This window comes from Callorhinus ursinus, unplaced genomic scaffold, assembly GCF_003265705.2.
Source record: "Callorhinus ursinus isolate GAN/ISIS: 27379988/994484 unplaced genomic scaffold, GSC_fseal_2.0 scaffold71, whole genome shotgun sequence".
NCBI lineage: Eukaryota > Metazoa > Chordata > Mammalia > Carnivora > Otariidae > Callorhinus > Callorhinus ursinus.
The window spans coordinates 4,611,371-4,632,199 of NW_027397133.1; the positions used below are offsets into that span (position 1 = coordinate 4,611,371).

The 20,829-nt window shown below is 53.3% G+C and overlaps 1 protein-coding gene and 1 pseudogene across 5 annotated transcripts; both read left to right on the forward strand.

The window, feature by feature from the left end:
* Nucleotides 1-11: 11 nt before the first annotated feature.
* On the forward strand, nucleotides 12-16,908 carry PPP1R13L (protein phosphatase 1 regulatory subunit 13 like). Of its 5 annotated transcripts, XM_073886571.1 has the most exons (15): nucleotides 51-69; nucleotides 698-925; nucleotides 1,198-1,478; nucleotides 6,003-6,079; nucleotides 6,185-6,327; nucleotides 6,701-7,211; nucleotides 7,302-7,400; nucleotides 7,477-7,568; nucleotides 7,867-8,335; nucleotides 9,454-9,908; nucleotides 12,268-12,399; nucleotides 12,502-12,635; nucleotides 12,756-12,922; nucleotides 14,565-14,764; nucleotides 15,805-16,907. In XM_073886571.1, the coding sequence occupies exons 4-15, from the start codon at nucleotides 6,025-6,027 to the stop codon at nucleotides 15,841-15,843; spliced, it is 2,496 nt and encodes an 831-aa protein (XP_073742672.1). In that variant the 5' UTR covers nucleotides 51-69; nucleotides 698-925; nucleotides 1,198-1,478; nucleotides 6,003-6,024; the 3' UTR covers nucleotides 15,844-16,907. The 5 variants fall into 5 exon arrangements, with proteins under 5 accessions (XP_073742671.1, XP_073742672.1, XP_073742668.1 ...); XM_073886567.1 differs by lacking the exon at nucleotides 51-69 and having other exon boundaries at nucleotides 398-1,038; nucleotides 1,295-1,478; XM_073886570.1 differs by lacking the exons at nucleotides 698-925; nucleotides 1,198-1,478 and having other exon boundaries at nucleotides 12-69; nucleotides 15,805-16,908.
* A 2,985-nt stretch (nucleotides 16,909-19,893) lies between these two features.
* Nucleotides 19,894-20,481, forward strand: LOC112806945 (V-type proton ATPase subunit G 1 pseudogene; annotated as a pseudogene).
* Nucleotides 20,482-20,829: the final 348 nt, after the last annotated feature.

The window sequence follows — 20,829 nt, forward strand, 5'->3', positions numbered from 1 at the left end:
CCACATTGGTAGCTCCCAACTCTTAAAGAGACAGGAAGCTCGAGTGGTCTGAGATTCTTAAAGAGACAGGTAAGAGTCTAGGTTGGCAGGGCCGTGCTTTCAGTGTTACAATCCCTTCTTGGGAGGCCCAGATGCCTGGGAAATTCGGAACTTGAGTGGGACAAGTGGGAAAATGGAGAAATGGGATAATTCCTCCGGAGGGCGTGAAGTACCAGTTTAGGGGCGGGGCTTCTGAACTCCTAGGGAGCGGGAAACGTAGGGGGAGGAGCCTGTGGGCCCCGGGGCGGGGCCTCCAGACTCCTGTGCTAAACACGCGTGGGGCGGTGCGGGCTAAGGGGCGGGGTTTGTGGACCAATGAGATAGATAGGATGCCCCCGAGGACTTAGTCTACTGCGTGGGGGACATTCCCGAAGGCTTTGAGGATGGGAGAGGGAGTAGAAGGTTTGATCAGCGCCCTTTCTCCGCCGGGGTGGGGGGTGGCGCGTGTAAACAGCGGCACGTGGACACAGATTTGGGGTTCGCGTCCACGCCCCTTTCCACAGAGACCGCACCGCTTGGGGCAGCGGGCGGAGCCGCGGGACGGCGGCTAGACAGGGTGACCCGACTGCATTCCTGGCCGGTGTGTCAGCGCCACTTCTCGCCCCCTCTGCCGTGATTTCGGATCCTATTCGAGAATCGGGGCGTCCCCGTTTCTCAGGGTGTGAGCGGCTTCCCAGAGCGGAAAGAGGGTCAGGGGAGGGGGACGCGTTCCTTCAGTCGGGGATCACCAGGCAGTTCCCCAGCGTGGGCGAGACACCCGGGCGCCGCCCCTGCGGGCTTCGAACTACAATTCCCAGAGGACGCGAGGAGGGGAGACGCCCGACGTCCATCGCGGAAGCTGCTGGGGATTGTAGTCCCAGCCTACGACTTTGGACTCAGTTGCTGGGTAAATCTGTAAAGATCCAACCCATCCTTTTTACCGACGGGGAGATCGAGCCTCAGAGACTCGAGGGTTTACTGATTTAGCGAGGCTCTCTTCTCGCCTTAGGGGCGGGGCATGTGAGTCTTTCCCAGCCTCCAACCTTCTACCTCTTTGGTGGCGTCCACACCTTCTTCCTAAGAAGGGGGAAACTAAGCCTGGAGGGGTGGGTAAGGGATTCAGGACGCTGTCTCCCTCAGTCACCGCGAGGTTAAAGTCGAGTCTATCTACGTGGTCAGGTCGCCCTCGGCTTCCGGACCTCGCCCTTTCTGTCTGTGAAATGGACTTTCGGTGATTCCCAATGGGAACGTCTCAGGCTGCGTCCTGCCCCTCCAGGACTACAAGTCCCAAGGTGCTCGAGGCGACCCCTACTCCCCCTCCCCTCCGGGACCCGCCTCCCTCCGGCCGGAGTCACGTCGTCTAACCTGTTCCCGGCGCCTGCCCCGCCCCGTCCTGCGCTCCCCGCAGCCGGAGCCGGAGCCGGAGGAAGTCCCCCGGTGCCAGGATCTGCCCGGGATCCGTGAGTTCCACCCCACTGGGGTCCAGCGGCTCTGGAGGAGGCCGACACCGCGTCCCTGGGAGGACTGGGAGGGGACTCGGACGCTGAGTCCCAGGGTGGAATTGGGGGTGCGCAGATGCCAGGGTCCTTCGAAGGAAAGAACTCATATTTACTGGGCAAAAGTAAAGGGAACCCTGATGCCTGAGTTCTTGGGATGGAGGGCTCGGACGCCATGGTCCCGGGGAGACGCTGGAGCTGGGACTCCTCAATCCCACGAATTGGGCGTTCTCAGAAGCCTGAGTCTTTGAGGGGAATTGGGGTATCAGATGCCTGAGACCTGGGTAGAAATGACAAGACTCGGACTGATGGGGCTCTGGAAAGGGCGGCCATCCCTGACGCCCTCCAGCTGCTTTCTCCACCGAGCTTCTAGGTCTCGAGGCAGAATTAGGAGTGGGATGGGGATAGTGGAACTCGGGGCCCTGAAATGTAGCAGGACAAGCCCCCGAGGTCCCTCTGGAGGCTGGGTTCCGGCGCTCCCTACGCTTTCCGGCTCTGGGGTGGGAGCCGGGGGAGGGGGGACCGCGGCAGCTCTCCAACCTGCGTGCGGCTGCGAGATCCCCAACATATCATTAACCGGGGCGTCAGACCTGCCTAACCAGAGGAGGGACCTCCACCCCAGGGCGCCCCCTCGTGGGGGCGGGAGCCTCCCATTACCCCTTGGAGGTGGGAGATATTTGGGGTTTGCAGAGGGGGTTCTAGAACTCAGGGCAGAATTCCAGAAGGTGGGATTGGATTCTGGGAGGCTTGCATGGCTGGGCACGACACAGAGAGGACAGGGGTAAACTGAGGCTAAGAGGTCACACAGGTAGAGTTGATTAGCGTTTGGCCCCTTCTGAGCAGCTGTCTCAGATAGCAGAGCTGATCAGAGTTTGGCTTCCTCTTTCTTCTGCAGCTGTCTGGGGGACGGAATTCCATCCATTCCCACCAGATTTTCTGACTAACCTCCCCCACTCCTAGGGCTCCTCGCCCTGACCCTGAGGTGAGAAATGTCACCTCCACCCCCATGTGTCTGACCTGAGGTAGTGTGGGAGATAAGCGAGGGATAGAGGCTAATTCTGGAGGTGTGTGTCTGTCCTTGAAGCGGGGGAGGGCAGGGACGGGCGCCTCCCTCTGGCTGTCTCCCCCTTCTCTCCACCCCCATGTGACATGTGAGGGGATTGAACAAGGGGGTGGGGAAGGCAGGGGGTTCTGATGAGAGAGGGAAGAACTTCCTAATTGTCTGGGCTTGAAGGGCATTCGGTGATAGCCTGAGATGAAATTAAAAATAATAACCAACCATGGCTGCCAAGACAGAGTTCACAGCGTGCCAGGCTCAGCACTGGTAGGTAGATGGTTCCCACTGTCTACAGAGGTCTCAGGCAACTGCCCAAAGGTGGCTTGCTGACTCCACCCCAGGCAATGACTTCTCTCTACTCCACTGGGGAAACTAAGGCTGGAGAGCCCACAGCCTGGGCTTTTGCCACCTTCTCTCTGGAATCTTCCAGGGCAGCCTGTGCCCCTCTGCCAGATTTTTGGGCATGACCATGAGCCAGAACTCACAAATGTACAGGGAGAATTTAGGGTTTAGGAAGTTGAGACTCCAGAGGTCAAAACCCAGGGCTTTTAGACTCAGAAAGAGTTGAAAGGGCTCTTTTGGGGAAAAAAGATTCCTCTGGGTCTTTAGCCCTCACCGTGTGTCAGATCCTGTGTTATCTCAACGAACAGCCAAGGAAGGTCAGTAATTAAGAATCCTATATGTGTGACCTTTATTTGGTGCCCTGCGTTGTTCTAAACACTGTACATAAATTATGCCACTCAAACCTCACACCCTTCTGAGGAGAAGGTATTAATTCTCCCATCATACACACCAGGAAACTGAGGCACAGAGAAACTATATAACTAGTCCAGGGTAGAGACTTAAGAGAGGGGGAAGGCCCTAGCCTGTTCCACAGTCGTCCACAGAGGGGAAAACCAAGTCCCGGAGAGGGTGGGGTCTCTTCCAGCGTCAGTCTGTCCGGACAGAAATGTAGGAGTCCAACCAGGGTATTTCCAGCCTAGCCTGGCGCTCTGTCTCGGTTCCCACTGAGGATGATGAGTACTCCAGAAGCCCCCGGGATCCTTAACCCCGAAGAACTTGCTTGGCCTGGCCGTATGCATGAGTCCGGGGGACCGAGAGTTAGGGGTGGAGGGGAAGGGGAGGAATGGGAGCTGGGGTTAGAGGGTACCCAGGGGTGGACTAGAGCCCGCAGGAGGGGGAGCGGGAGCGGGAGCTGGAGGTGCAGGGCTGAGGCCTGGGAACGGCGGCGCGACGTGCGCCGCCCCTGCGCCCCGCCCGGCCCCCGCTCCCCTGCCGCGGGAGGTGAGGCACCTGCCCAGGCCCGCAGCGCATTCCCGGGGTCTGAGCTCAGGCACTGTCCGCCCGCGGGCCGTGACCCGGAGCGCCCCCTGGTGGCCCCGACAACCCCTCTGCCCGCACCAGCCCTGGGAGGGCCCCACGCCCAGCCTTGCCATTTCCTTAGGGCCAGAAGATGTCAGCGTGGGATCGGGAGTCTTAGAAATTTGGGAATCCTGAAATCCCCCAAAAGAACATCTCGCTGCCAGAATGCTGGCACCGGGAGGCTGCATAGAATTGTTCGTTTTCCTATTTTAACAGACGCAGAGTGTTTCCTGTGTATCTGAGCTTCTAAAAGCCCCAAGTTCTGATTCCTGGAGTCCATACTTTCTGAGGCCTGAATTCTCAGAGCCTTAATTCCTCTTGCACCCTCTGGCCAGTTGGATCCTCACTATAGTCCATATCTTCATTTTACAGATCAAGAGGCACTCTTGTCAGGGTCAGTGGTGCCCCCAGATTTGAACCCTGGAAGTCTGGCTCCTTACTTGTGATCTTACCCACTCCCCTAACCGTGCATTGAGCTAGACTTTTAGGGCAGCGGAATCTTGGGATAGATAGAACATGGTGCAGGAAGATGGAGAAATCGAAGCTAGCAAAACTGGAGAATTATAGAATGTTCCAAAGATAGAATCTTGGACTCAGAACTTTTGGACAAGAGACTCTCAAGCTGAGAGTTTTAGGCTCTGTAGAGCTTTAATAACAACCTCAAAGTCCTTACAATTTCAGAATCTAGGCCTCTGAGAGATTGAAGAGGCCTCTTAGAATTGCTGATTTGCCTCCTCCTTTCAGTTGGGGAAACTGAGGCCCGAGGAGTGGATGGGACTTGTTGCCCAAGGTCACACACTCCCAACACACCCAAATGAACCACCAGCCCCAACAGGTTCTGTTCCCAGGCTTCCCAGACAGAGGCCAGAATCAGCATGCCCCAGCCTGCCCCGCTGCCCACGCCTGCACCTCCAAAGCTAAGTGGTTGGTGCAGCCTGGGGAGGTGGCCAAGGTGGCGGGCGTGGTGGCTACCATGGGGATGGGGATGGTGCTGGCTTGACTGGTTCCTTGTGGCCTGGCTCCTTCCCACTGAGCCAGTGACCACAGCAGCCCAGCCACCCCCAGCCACCTCCCTGTTCTTCCTGTGAACACTGGGTACCCGTGAACAAGGTCGACTCTGGGGAGAGGAAGCTGAGTGGTCCCTGCCCGCTGGGACTCTTCCAAGTCTGGTCGAGGCAACCTAGACTAACAAGTTAGATCCAGGTGTGAAACCTAATACAGCTGACTCCTTCCAAGCTGATCTTGAACAAATAGTTCTTAGCCCCATTTTTTTGCCTGCTACTGTGACTTTGACCATTAAATGCGGTATCGGGTGCAAGCCTTTGGCACAGTTCTAGGAGGCCATGGCCCCTCAGTTAATAGTTGTTATTTTATTTCATTATCCCCTCAAGCAACCATCACAGGTACACAGTAGGCAGCACAATTATTATTAAAAAATATATATATATATATATCCCTAGTGGGGCGCCTGGGTGGCTCAGTCAGTTAAGCATCTGCCTTTGGCTCAGGTCATGATCCCAGTGGTCCCGGGGTCGAGTGCCGAGTCGGGCTCCCTGCTTGGCAGCCTGCTTCTCCCTCTGCTTCTGTGGCTCCCCCTGCTTGTGCGCGCGTGTGCTTGCTCTCTCTCTCTAATAAATAAATAAAATCTTCAAAAAAATTAAAAGATCCCTAGCATAAAAAAAAAGTGATATCCCTAACATCTAGCATAGGGTCTCCTGGCCCTAGTAGGCACTCAAGAATTGATAGTTACTTTTGCCTCCTTTGTTCCCCCAAATGCCTGGCACACAGTAGGTAATCAGTGCATAATTGTTGAAGGAGTGATTCAAGGCTTATTAGGACTGACCTAGAAAGATGGACAAGGAGCTATGTCAAGCGAGTGAATTGTCCAGAGCCATCCAGGAGGATTTGAAGGAGTTGGCATTTTCCAGCCAGGGAAGTGGAAGGGCATAGTGCTTCCAGTGGAAGGAGCTAGGAGAATCAAGGCTCTGTCTGGCTGCTCTATGACCCCTGGTTCCCTGTGGGCGGGGTCTGAGAAGGCTTCCCCCCCCACCACCCACACACCTCCGTAGGCGCCCCGCTTCCGCCGGCACCATGGACAGCGAGGCATTCCAGAGCTCGAGGGACCTTCTGGACCTGAACTTCCAGTGTGAGCTGGGGTAGGGGGCGGGGCTTGCTCCGGAGAGGCCCTCAAGGGTGGAGGCAGGGCGCTGCCCGGAGGCTCCGGGCCTTACTGCTCCTCCCTCCTGCCCAGCTCTGGCCATGAAGCACATGGACCTGAAGCAGATGGAGCTGGATACAGCGGCGGCCAAGGTGGACGAACTGACCAAACAGCTGGAGTCGCTGTGGTCAGACTCGCCCACACCTCCCGGCTCGCAGACTGGAGCCCCCCCTAGGGTGAGCCTACTCGCCTCGGTCCCCACCTTGGCCCCCAAAGCCGGCTTCTTTCTGCCTGGGGTTCTGCCCCATCGGGTTGTACAGGCCGTGGGCTATTTAAGGGCACTTGAAAGAGGGGACCAGTATAAATGGACATCTCACAGGACCCTTGGAAGAAAAGGGTCTTTTTCTAAGAGGCAGAAGGACACCGTACCGGCTAGCCTCAGCCCTGATTTCAGGGCCGTCTTGCCAGTACCGCTCACCAGGGCTCCCTATGCCTGACTCTCCGGCCCCGGCCCAACTCCCCTAGGTTAATTTCCGATGACTTCTTTTGATCTACTAACCCCTCTCCTAATGTCTCCTTTGACCCCTCAATGTCTCGGCCTCCCCACAGCTGTCCCGGTACAGCTTCAGCCCGGTCCCCGAGCCCTTCAGCAGCCGCGGGTCTCCCCGGAAGGTGGCCACCGACGGTGCAGACACCTCGTTCGGACGCTCCGAGAGCGCCCCGGCTTTGCACCCCTACAGCCCGCTGTCCCCGAAAGGCCGGCCCTCGTCACCGCGCACCCCGCTCTACCTGCAGCCGGATTCCTACGGCAGCCTGGACCGCGCGCCCTCGCCCCGGCCCCGCCCCTTCGATGGCACAGGCAGCCCCCTCGGCCGTGCGCCCTCCCCGCGGCCCGGATCGGGCCCGCTCCGCCAGCAGGGTCCCTCCACGCCCTTCGACTTCCTGGGCCGCGCTGGTTCCCCGCGGGGCAGCCCCCTGGCCGAGGGGCCCCAGGCCTTCTTCCCCGAGCGCGGGCCCTCGCCTCGCCCCCAGACTTCAGCTTATGACACGCCCGTGGCCTTTGGGAGCCCCCTACTGGGCGCGGGCGGTAGCGCTTTCGCCCCACCTCTGCGCGCTCAAGGTGAACGAGGGGGCCTCCTTTGGGGGGGTGGGAGGGATGCAGGCCTGGGACCAGCCTCCCGTTATATCCCAATTCGCCACCTCTCCCTAGACGACTTAACGCTGCGCCGGCGGCCCCCCAAAGCCTGGAATGAGTCTGACCTGGACGTGGCATACGAGAAGAAATCTTCACAGACAGCGAGCTACGAACGTGAGTGGTGGGAGGCCAGAGGAAGGGGGGAGCCAGGAGAGGTAGCCCCCAGACCCTAATGATTCGCGCCTCGCAGGCCTGGACGTCTTCTCGCGGCCTGCTTCGCCAGGCCTGCAGCTGTTACCCTGGAGAGAGAGCAGCCTGGACGGGCTGGGGGCCACCAGCAAGGTGAGGGGCGGCTGGGGAGGGGGCTGGTGGGCAGGGGCCGGGAGTGCGGTCAGGACCACCTCCCATTCCTGGCTGCACCCCCAGTCTCCGTGCCCTCCACCCCAGGCTCTTCCTTTTTCATCCTGGATTTCCACCCTGTCCCTGACCCCCTTTGCCTCACTCCCTCTGGTTTCCCTCACCTTCTCTCCCTTCTTGACCTTTTGTCCTTACCTCCTTCCCCCTCCTCCTTTATCATTCCCTCCCCCTAACTTCCTCCCACCTGAACCCCTTCTTTCCTCCTTCCTTCTTTCTCCCCCAGGACAACCTCACCAGCGCCACTCTGCCCCGCAATTACAAGGTCTCCCCTCTGGCCAACGACAGGCGATCTGATGTGGGCAGCTACCGCAGATCGCTGGGCTCCGCGGGGCCATCAGGCACTTTGCCCCGCAGCTGGCAGCCTGTCAGCCGCATCCCCATGCCCCCTTCCAGCCCCCAGCCCCGCGGTGCCCCGCGCCAGCGCCCCATCCCCCTCAGCATGATATTCAAGCTGCAGAATGCCTTCTGGGAGCATGGGGCCAGCAGGGCCATGCTCCCTGGCTCCCCCATCTTCTCCCGAGCACCACCGCCTAAGCTGCCTCCCCAGCCCCAGGCACCCCCTCAGCCTCAGCCACCCCCTCAGCCCCAGCCCCAGCTTCCTCCCCAGCCCCAACCCCAACCCCAACCACAGCCCCAGCCTCAAACCCCTGCCCCTCAACCTCCCCAACAGACTTGGCCCCCTGTGAGTGAAGGTGAGTCAGCAGTGGGGGGGCCCAGAGGGCTGCTTAGAGGGAGGACAAATGGCTGGGGACCAGAACAGCTGAGGGAGCCGTCACAGCCAGACACTGTCCCTGCAGAGAGCAAGGCTAGAGGAGCTTGGGAATTTGCTCAGGAGCTAGGGATAGCACGGTGGTTAAGCATGGACCCTGAATCAGACTGCCTGACTCCAGGCTGTGTGACCTTGGACAAGTCACTTAACCTCTCTGGACCTCAGTTTCCTTGCGTGTAAAAGGTGATAGAGCCCATCTTACTGATTATGGTATTGGATTATTTAATCCATATAAAGTCACTGAAATAGGGCCTGATGTGTAGGAAGATCTCAATAGCTATTATATTAGTTACAATAATTATTAATATGTTTGTGTGCGTGAGACCAGCACAGGGCCTAGAGTTAAAACAGATTGGGTTTTGAGCCCCTCTCCACTGCTGACTTGCTTGCTGTATGACTCAGGATAAATTAGCTAACCTATCTGAGCTTCTGTTTTGTCATCTCAGAAAAGATTAATAATATCTACCTCGTAGATTGTGAGGGACATTCAATGAAATAACTTGTGTAGAGAGTGATCATTACTGTTTTTACCTGCTTTAGAAGCTCTGATAGAGAGAAATAAGACCAAGAGACCATCAGGCACCAGGACTCTAGTCCCAGCAAGAGTATTCTGCCTGAGAGGGTAGGCAAGGAAGTTCTCAGAATCTCAGCAAGTCAAGGCCAATCTGATGGTAGGAGCACAAGATTCAGAAGTCAGAGGGCCCGGAATGCAAATTGCACTGGCTTTGGGCAACTGACTTCCCCTCTCTGATGCTCAGCTTCTCTCTCTGTAATAAGGAAGTGATAGCAGTATCTACCTCACAAGGTAGTGGTGAGAATTCAGTAAGGCAGGCACATGCTAAGTGCTTGATAAAATGGGAGATGTCACAATCAGACTATTCACAGCCCACGGAAAGTAGCCCAGAGAGAGCAAGGAACTGCCCTGAGGTCACACAGCGAATCAGATGCTGGCTACGGGTCCGGGAAGTTGTGGACGTGGAGAGGGGAGTCTTGGGGTTCTCCCAGGGACCCATTCTCTGATGGGCTCTGTGTTCCTTCTAGGCCCCCCCAAGCCTCCCCCTGAGCTGGAGCCTGAGCCGGAGCTCGAGGGGCTGCTGACGCCAGTGCTGGAGGCTGGTGATGTAGATGAAGGCGCTGTCACCCGGCCCCTCAGCCCCACGAGGCTGCAGCCAGCACTGCCACCCGAGGCACAGTCAGTGCCCGAGCTGGAGGAGGTGGCACGGGTTCTGGCAGAGATACCGCGGCCCCTCAAACGTAGGGGATCCATGGAGCAGAGCCCCGCTGTAGCCCTGCCCCCCACCCACAAGAAGCAGTACCAGCAGATCATCAGCCGCCTCTTCCATCGTCACGGTGGGCCTGGGGGGCCTGAGCCCGAACTGTCCCCCATCAGTGAGGGATCCGAAGCGAGGGCAGGGCCCCCTGCTCCTGCCCCACCAGCTCTCCTCCCACCCCCAGCCCTGCCCCAGATCAGCCCACCAGAGCAGCTGCAGAGCATGGTAAGTAATATAGGAGGACACGGGGGTGTCTATTAGCACACGGAAGCACCCCTTCCCTTTTAGGACAGGACCTGGAAATTGCACCCATCACATCTGCCTCTTCCAGTGGGCCAGGAACCCTGCTGCAAGGGAGGCTGGGAAATGTAGTCTTTAATCCAGGTGTTGCCTGTGTTCTGAAGACAAGGAGAATGTCTAGGGAGAGGCATTCACAAGTCTTGGCCACACAGAGACTCTCTGCTCCGCCCGATAACCAGCCCCCAAGGGCATCTCTTCAGGAATCTCGGAATCTTACCACCTGGAAATGAGTGTGTCAGTGTGTTTCTTCCAGGACCTGAAAAGCCTGCCTGAATCGAGACAGTCACCATTTCTCTCCCCAGCTGCTACACGGTCTCTCATGTCTGCCTTCTCTGGGGATCGCTCTCTCCCCTCAGACCTCAGCAAGCCTGTGCTATGGCTAGAAATGGCGACTGAAAATGACCTCTTACTTCAGGCTCATGGTGTCCTCTGACGCTGTTCAGAGCTGCTTTCATTCAAAATCGCAAGAGCAAGTCTCTGGTCTCTGAGGCTGTGGGCGTTGTGATAAAGGGCACCAGCTGCAGAGCTAGGCTGCCTGGTTCATATCCCAGCTCCATGGCATATATCAGCTGTGCGACCTTGTTGTGCAAGATACTTAGCCGTTCTGGGCCTCAGTGTCTTCATCTGTAAAATGGGGATGAGAATAACCATAGGATTACTGTGAACATTAAATATATGAATACAGTGCTTAGAATAGTGCTTGGCACTTAATTGTTAACCACTATTATTATTGTTAGCATTTGACCAGGATGGTGGCCTTCTAAACTTGCTCCAGTCCCTGTGTCTTGGCTGGGGGTGGGTAGTGTCTGTGGAACAGTCCTGTTCTCTCAGTGTGGATAGACAGAGAGAGGTGAACGATTCCCAGGGAAGAAGCAGGGGCCAGGTAGACACCCAAAATGCCTATTCCCAAGCCCTCCTAAAGTTGGAGCCAGGAAATGTTGAGATCCAGGATCTGGAAATCAAGAACAGAAGAATGAAATCACCTTATAGAATCACAAAGTCCTAGCCATAAAGAAACTTGAACATTCACAGAATTCAAGAATTAAATTCTGTTCTCAGTCTCAGAACAGTGACCTTCAGAATCCTGAAGAGCCAAAGTTTCAAAGAACAGGATCTTAGCATTTAAAAGTTAGTAACACCGACCATGGTTATTAAGTGATTCGTGAAGTCACCAAAACTGAAAATTAAAGACTCTTCTCATTTGAATCAGAAAATCACAGATTAGTGCACTAATATGTTGAAATACAGAATTCTGTTTTGTTATTTTTTTAAAGATTATTTTTTTAAGTAATCTTTATACCCATCATGGGACTTGAACTCACAGCCCCGAGATCAAGAATCTCATGCTGTACCCACTGTGCCAACTGGGTACCCCCAGAATTGTATTGTAAATGAACATTTTCCACTAGAGAAGAATACACAAACACCATAGTAACTAGGAGGAAATACAAAAAAGAATAAAGAGGCCAAAAATCACAGCACTCAGAACCATGATTAACATTTTAAGTATCTCCTTCCAATCTGTTGGAATGAAATTCTAACCATAAAACATTAACGTTCCCAATCACAGAATCTTGGGAATGCAGCATCTTGGGTCTTCAGCAATTTGACATGGCATAACTTAGCATTCCTGGACTCAACAATATTGGAAATTCGAAATAGCTGAACCTCAGAGAATTTTGAAATCTTTGGCTCTTGGGATCTTCAAATTCCGGGATCTTGAAATCATCGACATCAAAGACCAAAATCACAAAATGCTGTATGCTCCGAATAAATGAATCTGGTAGGAGGACCCATGAGCATCAAAAATAAGAAAATAACAAGGAATAAAAAAGAAAGAAAACACAAGGAATAATAGGCTAAATAATCTCATTCCAAACATCTGGAATTAACATTGGACAACAGTTTGTCATGTGTGTTTCATAGTATTTATGTTTTATAAAAGCAGTAAGACTGTGGACGGGTTGAATATCTGGCTTCTATGAATCATCAACGCTTCCTTTCAGGTCTCAGGGGCCAAGATCCTATACTCACCAGATTCCCTGACTGTTGTAAGGAATCAAAGGCTATAGAACTGAGGACATTCCCTTCCCCATGGCCGTCTGGACTCAGGCTCTGTACTTCCCTGCCTTCCAACCCCAGCCCTACCCCTGTCTAGTTGGTTGAACTGGGGCGGCTGCCGCCGTGTCCCTGAACCTCTATTTTCCTCTGTAAGTAATAGGTATATTAACAATACCCCCAAGTCACTGAAGCCCGCCCCCACCCCCTGCCCTGTCCCCCCCAGGAGATGCGCTCGGTGCTGCGGAAGGCGGGCTCTCCGCGCAAGGTCCGCCGCGCGCGCCTCAACCCGCTTGTGCTCCTGCTGGACGCCGCGCTGACCGGGGAGCTGGACGTGGTGCAGCAGGCGGTGAAGGAGGTGCGTGCTGCCAAAGTGCAGGGCAGGCGGGGTGGGGGCGGCGGACGCGGGCTGGCCGCCGCTGGGGACTGAGCCTCCGCGTCCCCCGCCCCCCGCACCCAGATGAACGACCCGAGCCAGCCCAACGAGGAGGGCATCACCGCCCTGCACAACGCCATCTGCGGCGCCAATTACCCCATCGTGGACTTCCTCATCGCGGCCGGCGCCAACGTCAACTCCCCCGACAGCCACGGCTGGTGAGCTCTGACCTTGACCCGTGCGGGGCGGGCACCGGGCGGGCGCGGGGCGGGACCGCGCTGCTGGCCGGGGCACCCACGGGCGAATGCGCGGCCACTCACGCACGCCTCCACGCCTAGGACACCGTTGCACTGCGCGGCGTCGTGCAACGACACGGCCATCTGCACGGCGCTGGTGCAGCACGGCGCAGCAATCTTCGCCACCACGCTCAGTGACGGAGCCACCGCCATCGAGAAGTGCGACCCCTACCGCGAGGGTTACGCTGACTGCGCCACTTACCTGGCAGGTGCGAGGCACGCTTCTGGGGGAGGGAGGAGGTTGTGGGGACTCGGCCGCCCAGCTGGCAATTGCAGAGAGGGAGGGGGCAGACTGCGGACCAATCAAGTGGCAGGATCACAGAGGAAGGGCGGCGGGATGGACCACCTGCGGGGGAGGGGGACAGGGCGTCCCAGCTGGCAGGTGCAAGCGGGCTGTGTGGGGTGAGCAGACTGCCAACCTCGAGGGATGGGGGGACACGGGCACTGTGCCATGCAAACTGGACACCTGTAGGGAGAAGAGAAGTCTTGGAGATTGCACTGTTCACCTGCTTTCTCACTTGCGGGCGTGGGGAGTTGGCCGTTCCAATGATACCACTAACCGGGCATAGGGCTGGGCAGGTGGGCTGTGCTCCGTGTGGGAGACACAGGGCCACACACCTGGCAGGTGAGCAGGCCATGGCTTCTGGGGAGGAGCTTGGGGACTCTTCCACCTGGAGGGAGACACGCGGCTTCCCTTATGGGGGGGGGGGACAGATCACCTAACCAGGTGATGGGAGGAAGTAGGTAGCCTGTACCAAGGACTTCTGCAGAGCGTCCGTATTACACACCTGGGGTGGGTGGGCAAACTGTATGATAGGGTGGGGTTAGGAACATCACAGAGCTGGAGTGAGTCAGGCTCTAGGACTCACTGTGTGTGGGGGGGGAGACAATGTTTTTGAGAGGTGAGCCTCTAAGGCCACACGAGAGCCCTCTGTACCACCTAATGGCAGGAACTGGAGGAGAGCCTTGGGGCTTATGGGTGAGCAGGGGTAGACAGGGACTGCACCACTGGGGCACGAAATAGACTATAAGCTTCGGGGAGGGGCATTGGGCCCTTACACATTTGTACAGGGAGGTGGAGCCTCTGAGATGTGGAGCTTGGACTGTTCTGTCTGCATCCGACATGGAGAGTTTTGTGAGGGTCAGGTAGAGGTTGGACACCCAACCTGGCTGGGAAGAGAGCCGGAACCGGAACCCGGTGGACTGAACCACTACAGAGAGGGAACAGTGTTGACTGTACCATTTGGAAGGGGAGGCTAAATTCTTGATGGAAATATTATCATTTAACGGGGCGGGAGTGGGGGATGGGCTATACCCTCTGGAGAAGTTATTGCATCCTCTGGAGATTTTGTCACTTGGGGAGGGGAAGCAATGTGGACTCACCATCTGGAAGGGGGAGGTGGGAGCACTTAGGGGGAGGCGGGGAAGGGCTGTACCATCGGAAGGAGGGGTTGAGATTATGGAAACTGTCCAGCTTGGCGGGGGGGGGGGGCGGTCCGCAGCCGACCGCACCTCTGGGAGTGACACAGGGACTTGATGATGTTCATGAGGGGATGGGGACCACTGACCCTGCCTCGGGGTTTGGAGGCCCCAGTTTGATGCACCCTGATGTTCTCGAATTCCAGAGACTGCCAGTCCTTGGCGGGTGACTCCAGCTTAGGCGCCCCTCTCCAGACAGGGTTACACAACTTTGCAAGTGGCTCATGCCTCAGCTGTGTGTATGTGTGGGCGGGGTGCCACATCCCAGGGCCTGTCCCTGTCCTCAGCGTGTCTTGTGTCCCTGAGTGTTCCAACTCCTCCACCCCCCACCCCCAACCGGGCGTTCACAATCTGTGCCCGTTTATGTTTCAGATGTGGAGCAGAGCATGGGGCTGATGCACAACGGGGTGGTCTACGCCCTCTGGGACTACAGCGCGGAGTTTGGGGACGAGCTGTCCTTCCGCGAGGGCGAGTCGGTCACTGTGCTGCGGAGGGACGGACCCGAGGAGACGGACTGGTGGTGGGCCGCACTACATGGCCAGGAGGGCTACGTACCCCGTAACTACTTCGGGGTGAGCCCGGAAGAGATATATATTATATCAGCGTCCTGGGACTATTTGGGGAAAGGGGTTGATTCTGGGAAAAAGAGGAGCAAAAGGGACAGTCCATTCCACTGGGGGCAAGGGAGGTCAGAAGAATCCATTATGGGTCGTGGGGAGATGAGGACCTTACAGTTGGGGGAGAAAGAGCCCCTTCCTTGTGGTACTTTGTGGGGAACTCACTGCCTTACTAGTTATTTGATTGGTTCATGCTCAATCAAATATTTATTTTTAAGATTTTATTTATTTATTCATGAGAGAGAGAGAGAGAGAGAGAGAAGCAGAGGGAGAAGCAGGCTCCCAAGGAGCAGGGAGCCCAATGCGGGACTCGATCCCAGGACCCCAGGATCATGACCTGAGCCGAAGGCAGCCGCTTAACCAACTGAGCCATCCAGGCGCCCTCAATCAAATATTTTTTATCATCCCTAGTTATATTACTGGGGAGGCAAGGAAGAATGTATTTTAGCCAAGGGAAGCCATGAAGAATCCCATTTCAGTAACCGAGGGGAAGTTAAAGAATTGTGTATTAATGGTGTAGTGGTGAGGAAGCTTTTGTTACACTGCAGGGGGCAGGGGGAGGAAGAATCCATTATTAAAATGATGGTAGAATTGAGGGAGGTTGCACTAGGTTAAGGGAAGAGTCCAGAAGATCCCATTATATTCCTAGGGGAGAAGATTCTTTTAATTTGGGGATGGGCAGAGGTAGGTCCCAACGAGACAGCCGTGGTGGTAGGGAGAAGCAGGTGTTTCTTTCATGGCAGTATGGACGACTCAGAAAATTCAATTTCATCAACTGGGCTGCTGAGTCTAAGCCTCTATCTGGTGCTTGGTCGTGACAGGGGCCTTGGGGATTCTGGAGTGATTTGGGAGTCAGCTGAAGGAGTCTGTTAGGAAGGGCGGGGAGGATGGAGACAGCACACCTATTTGGGGGTGGATTAGGTGACTCCATTAAAGTGTAGGGTGGGATGAAAGAGAGAGAGTTCCTGGTGTCTAAAGATCCTGCCTTCCCTCAGCTCTTTCCCAGGGTGAAGACTCAGAGGAATAAGGTCTAGCTGCACAGAAGGACGTTGCCAAGGGAGGCAGGAGGGAGCAGCCTGGCCTTTGCCCCAGACCTCTTCCTCAGTAACTGCTGCGTCTCTTTGGGCCCCAAGCCCTACAGGGTTGGGGTCCTCACCTCTAGCTCTCTGCTTCCCTGGAAGCCCAAGGGAGAAGGAGAACCTCAGCCTTGCATTTAGAAACTGCCTTAGCCACGGGAGATCACCTTGAGGCTGGGAATCATTGGAGGCAAGAGACTCCCCCACCACCTTCCTCCATTTCCAAATCAGATCCCGTCCAAAGTGCCTCCCACTCCTACTGCCAACCCCTCCCACCCCTTCAAAACAAGCTAACACACCATCCTAGGGGAGCCTGGGATGTGTCACCTCCACTGGATTTCCCTGGGAGTCACCTCTGCCCCCATCTCTCCAGGGCTGGGCGAGACACCCTGGTCTCCCACCTCTCCCCAGTCAAGTGCCTTCACCCAGTGCTGGTTTTATAACCAAATGGGGACATTTTTCCTTATAAATAAAGGTAGGTTGCACCAAAATTGACTTCCCTCTCTTTGGATCCCCCTCTGACCTAATAAGTGCTCATCACCCTTACGGATTTCGACAAACCAGTTTTAAGGAAGCCCCTTTCTAAGGGATTTCTGTCATGTAGATCCAATACTTCTTCCAAACACACCTGTTTTTTGTGGGGGTTTTTTTATGGGGGGAGAGGGGGTTTTTTGTTTTTTGTTTTTTTGGTAGTGTCTTGATCTTTTTTCATGTTTTGGATTCTTCCTTTATGTCTTTAAACATTTTAAGCTTATTTTATGGTGTATGTATGATAATTCTATAGTCTGAAGTTTGGGGCCATCTACTTTTATAATTTGCTGTGTCTGCTGGTTCTCACTCATGGTGGATTTTTTCCTCGTGTGTGTTGAAATTATGGATTGGGAGACCGTCTTCAACAAGGCTTTATCTTCCCGAAATCCAGGCGGCCTTGTTGAGGGTGTGACCCTGAAGAGTGACTTTCCTTTGCTTCTGCCCCCACTTCTTTATTGTGTAAACTGATTTTTGGTAAAGCACAGGCATATATCTCCTCTGTGTATTTCCTGACAAATCCTAAGGCGACAGCATTGTTGTTGTCTGAGATGTCCAATACCATAGCCACCCACCTCATGTGGCTATTTAAATTTAAATTAATTAAAATTAAATAAAAATTAAGGATCATCTCTCAGTCATGCTGTCCACTTTTCTAATGCTCGGTAGCCACGTGTGGCTAGTGGCTACCATCTTGGGCAGTGCAGATAAGAGAACATTTTCATCATCCCAGAGAGTTCTGTTGGATAGAGCTGATAGGCAACATCTCCATTATAAAGAAGTTCCATGGTGCCTCCTCCCAGTCAACCACAGTTGTGATTTCTATCACTATTGATTAGTTTTCGTGAATATACTTTATTTTTACTTTTTTAAAAAGATTTTGTTCATTCATAAAATCTTTAAAAAAAAAGTGAGAGAGAGAGAAGGAGCAGGGGGAGGGGCAGAGGGAGAGGGAGAAGCAGACTCCCCACTGAGCAGGGAGCTCTGAAGTGGGACTCGATCGCAGGACCCCAGGATCATGACTGGAGCCAAAGGCAGATACTTAACTGACTGAGCCACCTGGGTGCCCCGATGAAAATACTTAATTTTTTCTTAAACATTTTATTCATTTATTTGACAGCGCGAGAGAGCACAAGCAGCGGGAGCAGTAGAAGGAGAGGGAGAAGCAAGCTCCCCGCTGGGCAGAGAGCCCAACTCAGGGCTCGATCCCAGGACCCTGGGATCATGACCTGAGGCGAAGGCAGACGCTTAACCAACTGAGCCACCCAGGCGCCCCCAATGAATATACTTTAAAAACCAAATAGTACTGGGGTACCAGGCTGGCTCAGTGGGAAGAGCATGCGATTCTCGATCTTGGGGTCATGAGTTTGATCCCCACATTGAGTGTAGAGATTGCCGAAAAAAAAAAATCAAACTATACTAAAATGTTTATGAAAAAAGCAGTCCTCTGTGCCATCTCTCTCCACTCCCCTCTGCTCTCTAGAGGCAACCACTTTCAACTGTTTTACCTGTTTCTTCTAGTATTTTCTTCCATGTTTCTAAATAGGCTGACCTGCTATTTCTTGATAGCCAATTTTAGACATTCTCTTTCGATGCTTGAGCTCATGCATCCACCACTTTCCCTCTCCCAATGAAATCATGTCATAATTTTTATATCAGTCAATAGTTTTCACAGTGTGATACGTAAATGTTTTTACTGTAGAGCCTTGTAATATACTAGCATTTTCTTTCTCATACAAACTTTAAAATTTTTGAGAATTGATAATTACCTTTGTCACATGCTTAATTTTATATGTATTTTTCAAATGTTCCATGGGACTGTCCATACTCCTATCAGTTCACAAGCTTTGTTTCTTTTTTTCCCTCCCTCTTGAAGTCCTGTCTCTTACTTTAATCTGGACCTGCTGCCCTTTAGGCCTGTGCTAAGCTATCTGAGGACATCCCCAAGTAGGACACTATTTCCCGGATCCCATGTCTTCATCTTAACTTGGTTGACTCTTCATTTTGGTGGAGCACATCCTCCAGTTCTCTTAAAAGGGTGAAGAAGAGGTAAATATTTTTGAGTTCTTAAAAACTAAATATAGCTTCATTCTACCCTCCCACTTTATTATAGTTTGGGTGGGGTATAAAGTTCTAGGTTGGAAATATATGTATCCTTTTTCATTCAAATCTCTCTGCACCCTGAGTTGGAATGCAAGTTTAGAGAACAAGAGAAAGCTGTTTTTCCCCTTAGATTTGTTTCCATTCTCCCTTTCCTTTCCTTTGAACTTGTATTTGACTTTTTTTTTTTTTTAAGGGAGAGAACGCCAGTGGATGGGGGAGGGGCACAGGGAGAGGAAGGAATCTCAGACTCCACAGTCAGCATGGAGCCTGCCGTGGGGTTTGATCTCATGACCTGAGCCAGTATCAAGAGTTGGACACTTAACCAAGCCACCCAGGTGCCTCTTGACTTTTTTTTTAAGTTGCTTGCCTTTTTTTTTTTTTTTAAGCTTTTTGGCCTCTTGGCTTTTTTTCTGGAAGATTTTGCAATCTTCCCTTTTTCTCTGGGTCTGAAAATTCATTCATATGCCTTACTGTAGTCTTTATCCATTAGTCATTCTGACCTTAAGTCTGTCCTTTCGATCTGGAGAGTCCTACCCTTTGGTTCCGGGAAATTTTCTTATCTATTTCTGTGCTGATTTCTTCCCCTTCATTTTCTTGCCTTTTTTCTGGAATCTTCATTATTTGGATGTTGGACCTTCTGAGTTCAGCCTTCAATTTTCTTATGTTTTCACTACTATTTTCCAGTCCTTTGTCAATGTCCCCTTACTTTCTAGATTCCCTTGACTTTAATCCTTCTCTTAAAATTTAAGTGTCATCTGTAATTTTGTTTTTTTTTAAAGATTTCTTATTTACTTATTTGAGAGAGAGAGAATGAGAGACAGAGAGCACTAGAGGGAAGAGGGTCAGAGGGAGAAGCAGACTCCCCACTGAGCAGGGAGCCCGATGTGGGATTCGATCCCGGGACTCCAGGATCATGACCTGAGCCGAAGGCAGTCGCTTAACCAACTGAGCCACCCAGGCGCCCAGTGTCATCTGTAATTTTGAATTCCCAAGAACCTTTCTTGTTACTTAATTATTCATTCTTGGCATACCCTCCAGCCCTTACTTTATAAATGCAGATATTTACTGTTATCTCGCAAAGTATTTCACAAAGTATTTAGTTACAGGTGTTTTGTGATTCTTTTGTAAGCTTTCTTGTTTTTTTCTGTATAATGTTTGTTTCTTCTGGGCTTCTTTATTCCGTCTGATCTCTCTTTTTCACAGCAGAGGTATGTTAGTTTCCTATTATTGCCGTAACAAATTACCAGGAACATGGTAGCTTAAATAACACAGATTTATTATCTTGTAATTCTTGGGTTCAGAAATCAGAAATGGGGACCTGAGGGGATGATTGAGCCAATTTAGGCCACTCACCTTGGCCTCTGAGTGGCTGCCAGCATGACCAGCCAGTGGCAGGGCATCTAGCAACTGCTGTGGGCTGAGAAGTGGGAGGCTGAGAAGGTGTGGGAGGCCTACAAGCAAAAGAACTGGAGGCTGAAGCCGGCCAAAGAAGCTCAGACTGAAACTGAACAGTACTGCCTGCAAAGAGAGAAGGAGTTCAAGGCCAAGGAAGCTGTGCTCTGGAGTGGAGAAGGAGACGCAGGAGAAGATGACCATCCTCCAGGGCGCCTGGGTGGCTCAGTTGGTTAAGCGACTGCCTTCGGCTCAGGTCATGATCCTGGAGTCCTGGGATCGAGGCCCACATCGGGCTCCCTGCTCGGCAGGGAGTCTGCTTCTCCCTCTGACCCTCTTCCCTCTCGTGCTCTCTGTCTCTCATTCTCTCTCTCGCAAATAAATAAATAAAATCTTTAAAAAAAAAAAAAAAAAAAGATGACCATCCTCCAGCAGAACAGGGATGAAATCCTGGATAACTTCTTGGCCTTCATCTGTGACATCCGGCCAGAAATCCACGAAAACTATTGCATAAATAGAAAGGGAAGGAAGGAGCAGCTCTGCACGTGGCTTGGCATTTTATTTATTTTTTAAGGTTTTATTTATTTATTTTAGGGGCGGGGAGAGTGTGAGCCTGGGAAGGAGCAGAGGGAGAGGGACAAGCAGACCGTGCACTGAGCGGGGAGCCCGATGCAGGGCTCGATCCCATGACCCTGAGATCATGACCTGAGCTGAAGGCAGACACTTAACCCACTGAGCCACCCAGGCGCCCTCCTTTTCCAGTTTCTAGAGGCTGCCTGCATTTCTACCAACGATCTGTTTATGATGAGTTAGGTATTCTCTGAGATGATACAGGTTTTCTCTACCTTGCTCCTCACTTCCTGCCGAGTCCCCACCAGCAGAATTGTTAACATCCATACTTCTACTAACAGTCTTCAAGGC

Coding starts and splice junctions, on each gene's coding strand:
- PPP1R13L (XM_073886570.1), top strand. CDS start 6,025: ATGGACAGCGAGGCATTCCAGAGCTCGAGGGACCTTCTGGACCTGAAC. Junction 12,400..12,501: donor TGCAGCAGGCGGTGAAGGAG/GTGCGTGCTGCC, acceptor CCCCGCACCCAG/ATGAACGACCCGAGCCAGCC. Junction 12,636..12,755: donor TCCCCCGACAGCCACGGCTG/GTGAGCTCTGAC, acceptor CTCCACGCCTAG/GACACCGTTGCACTGCGCGG.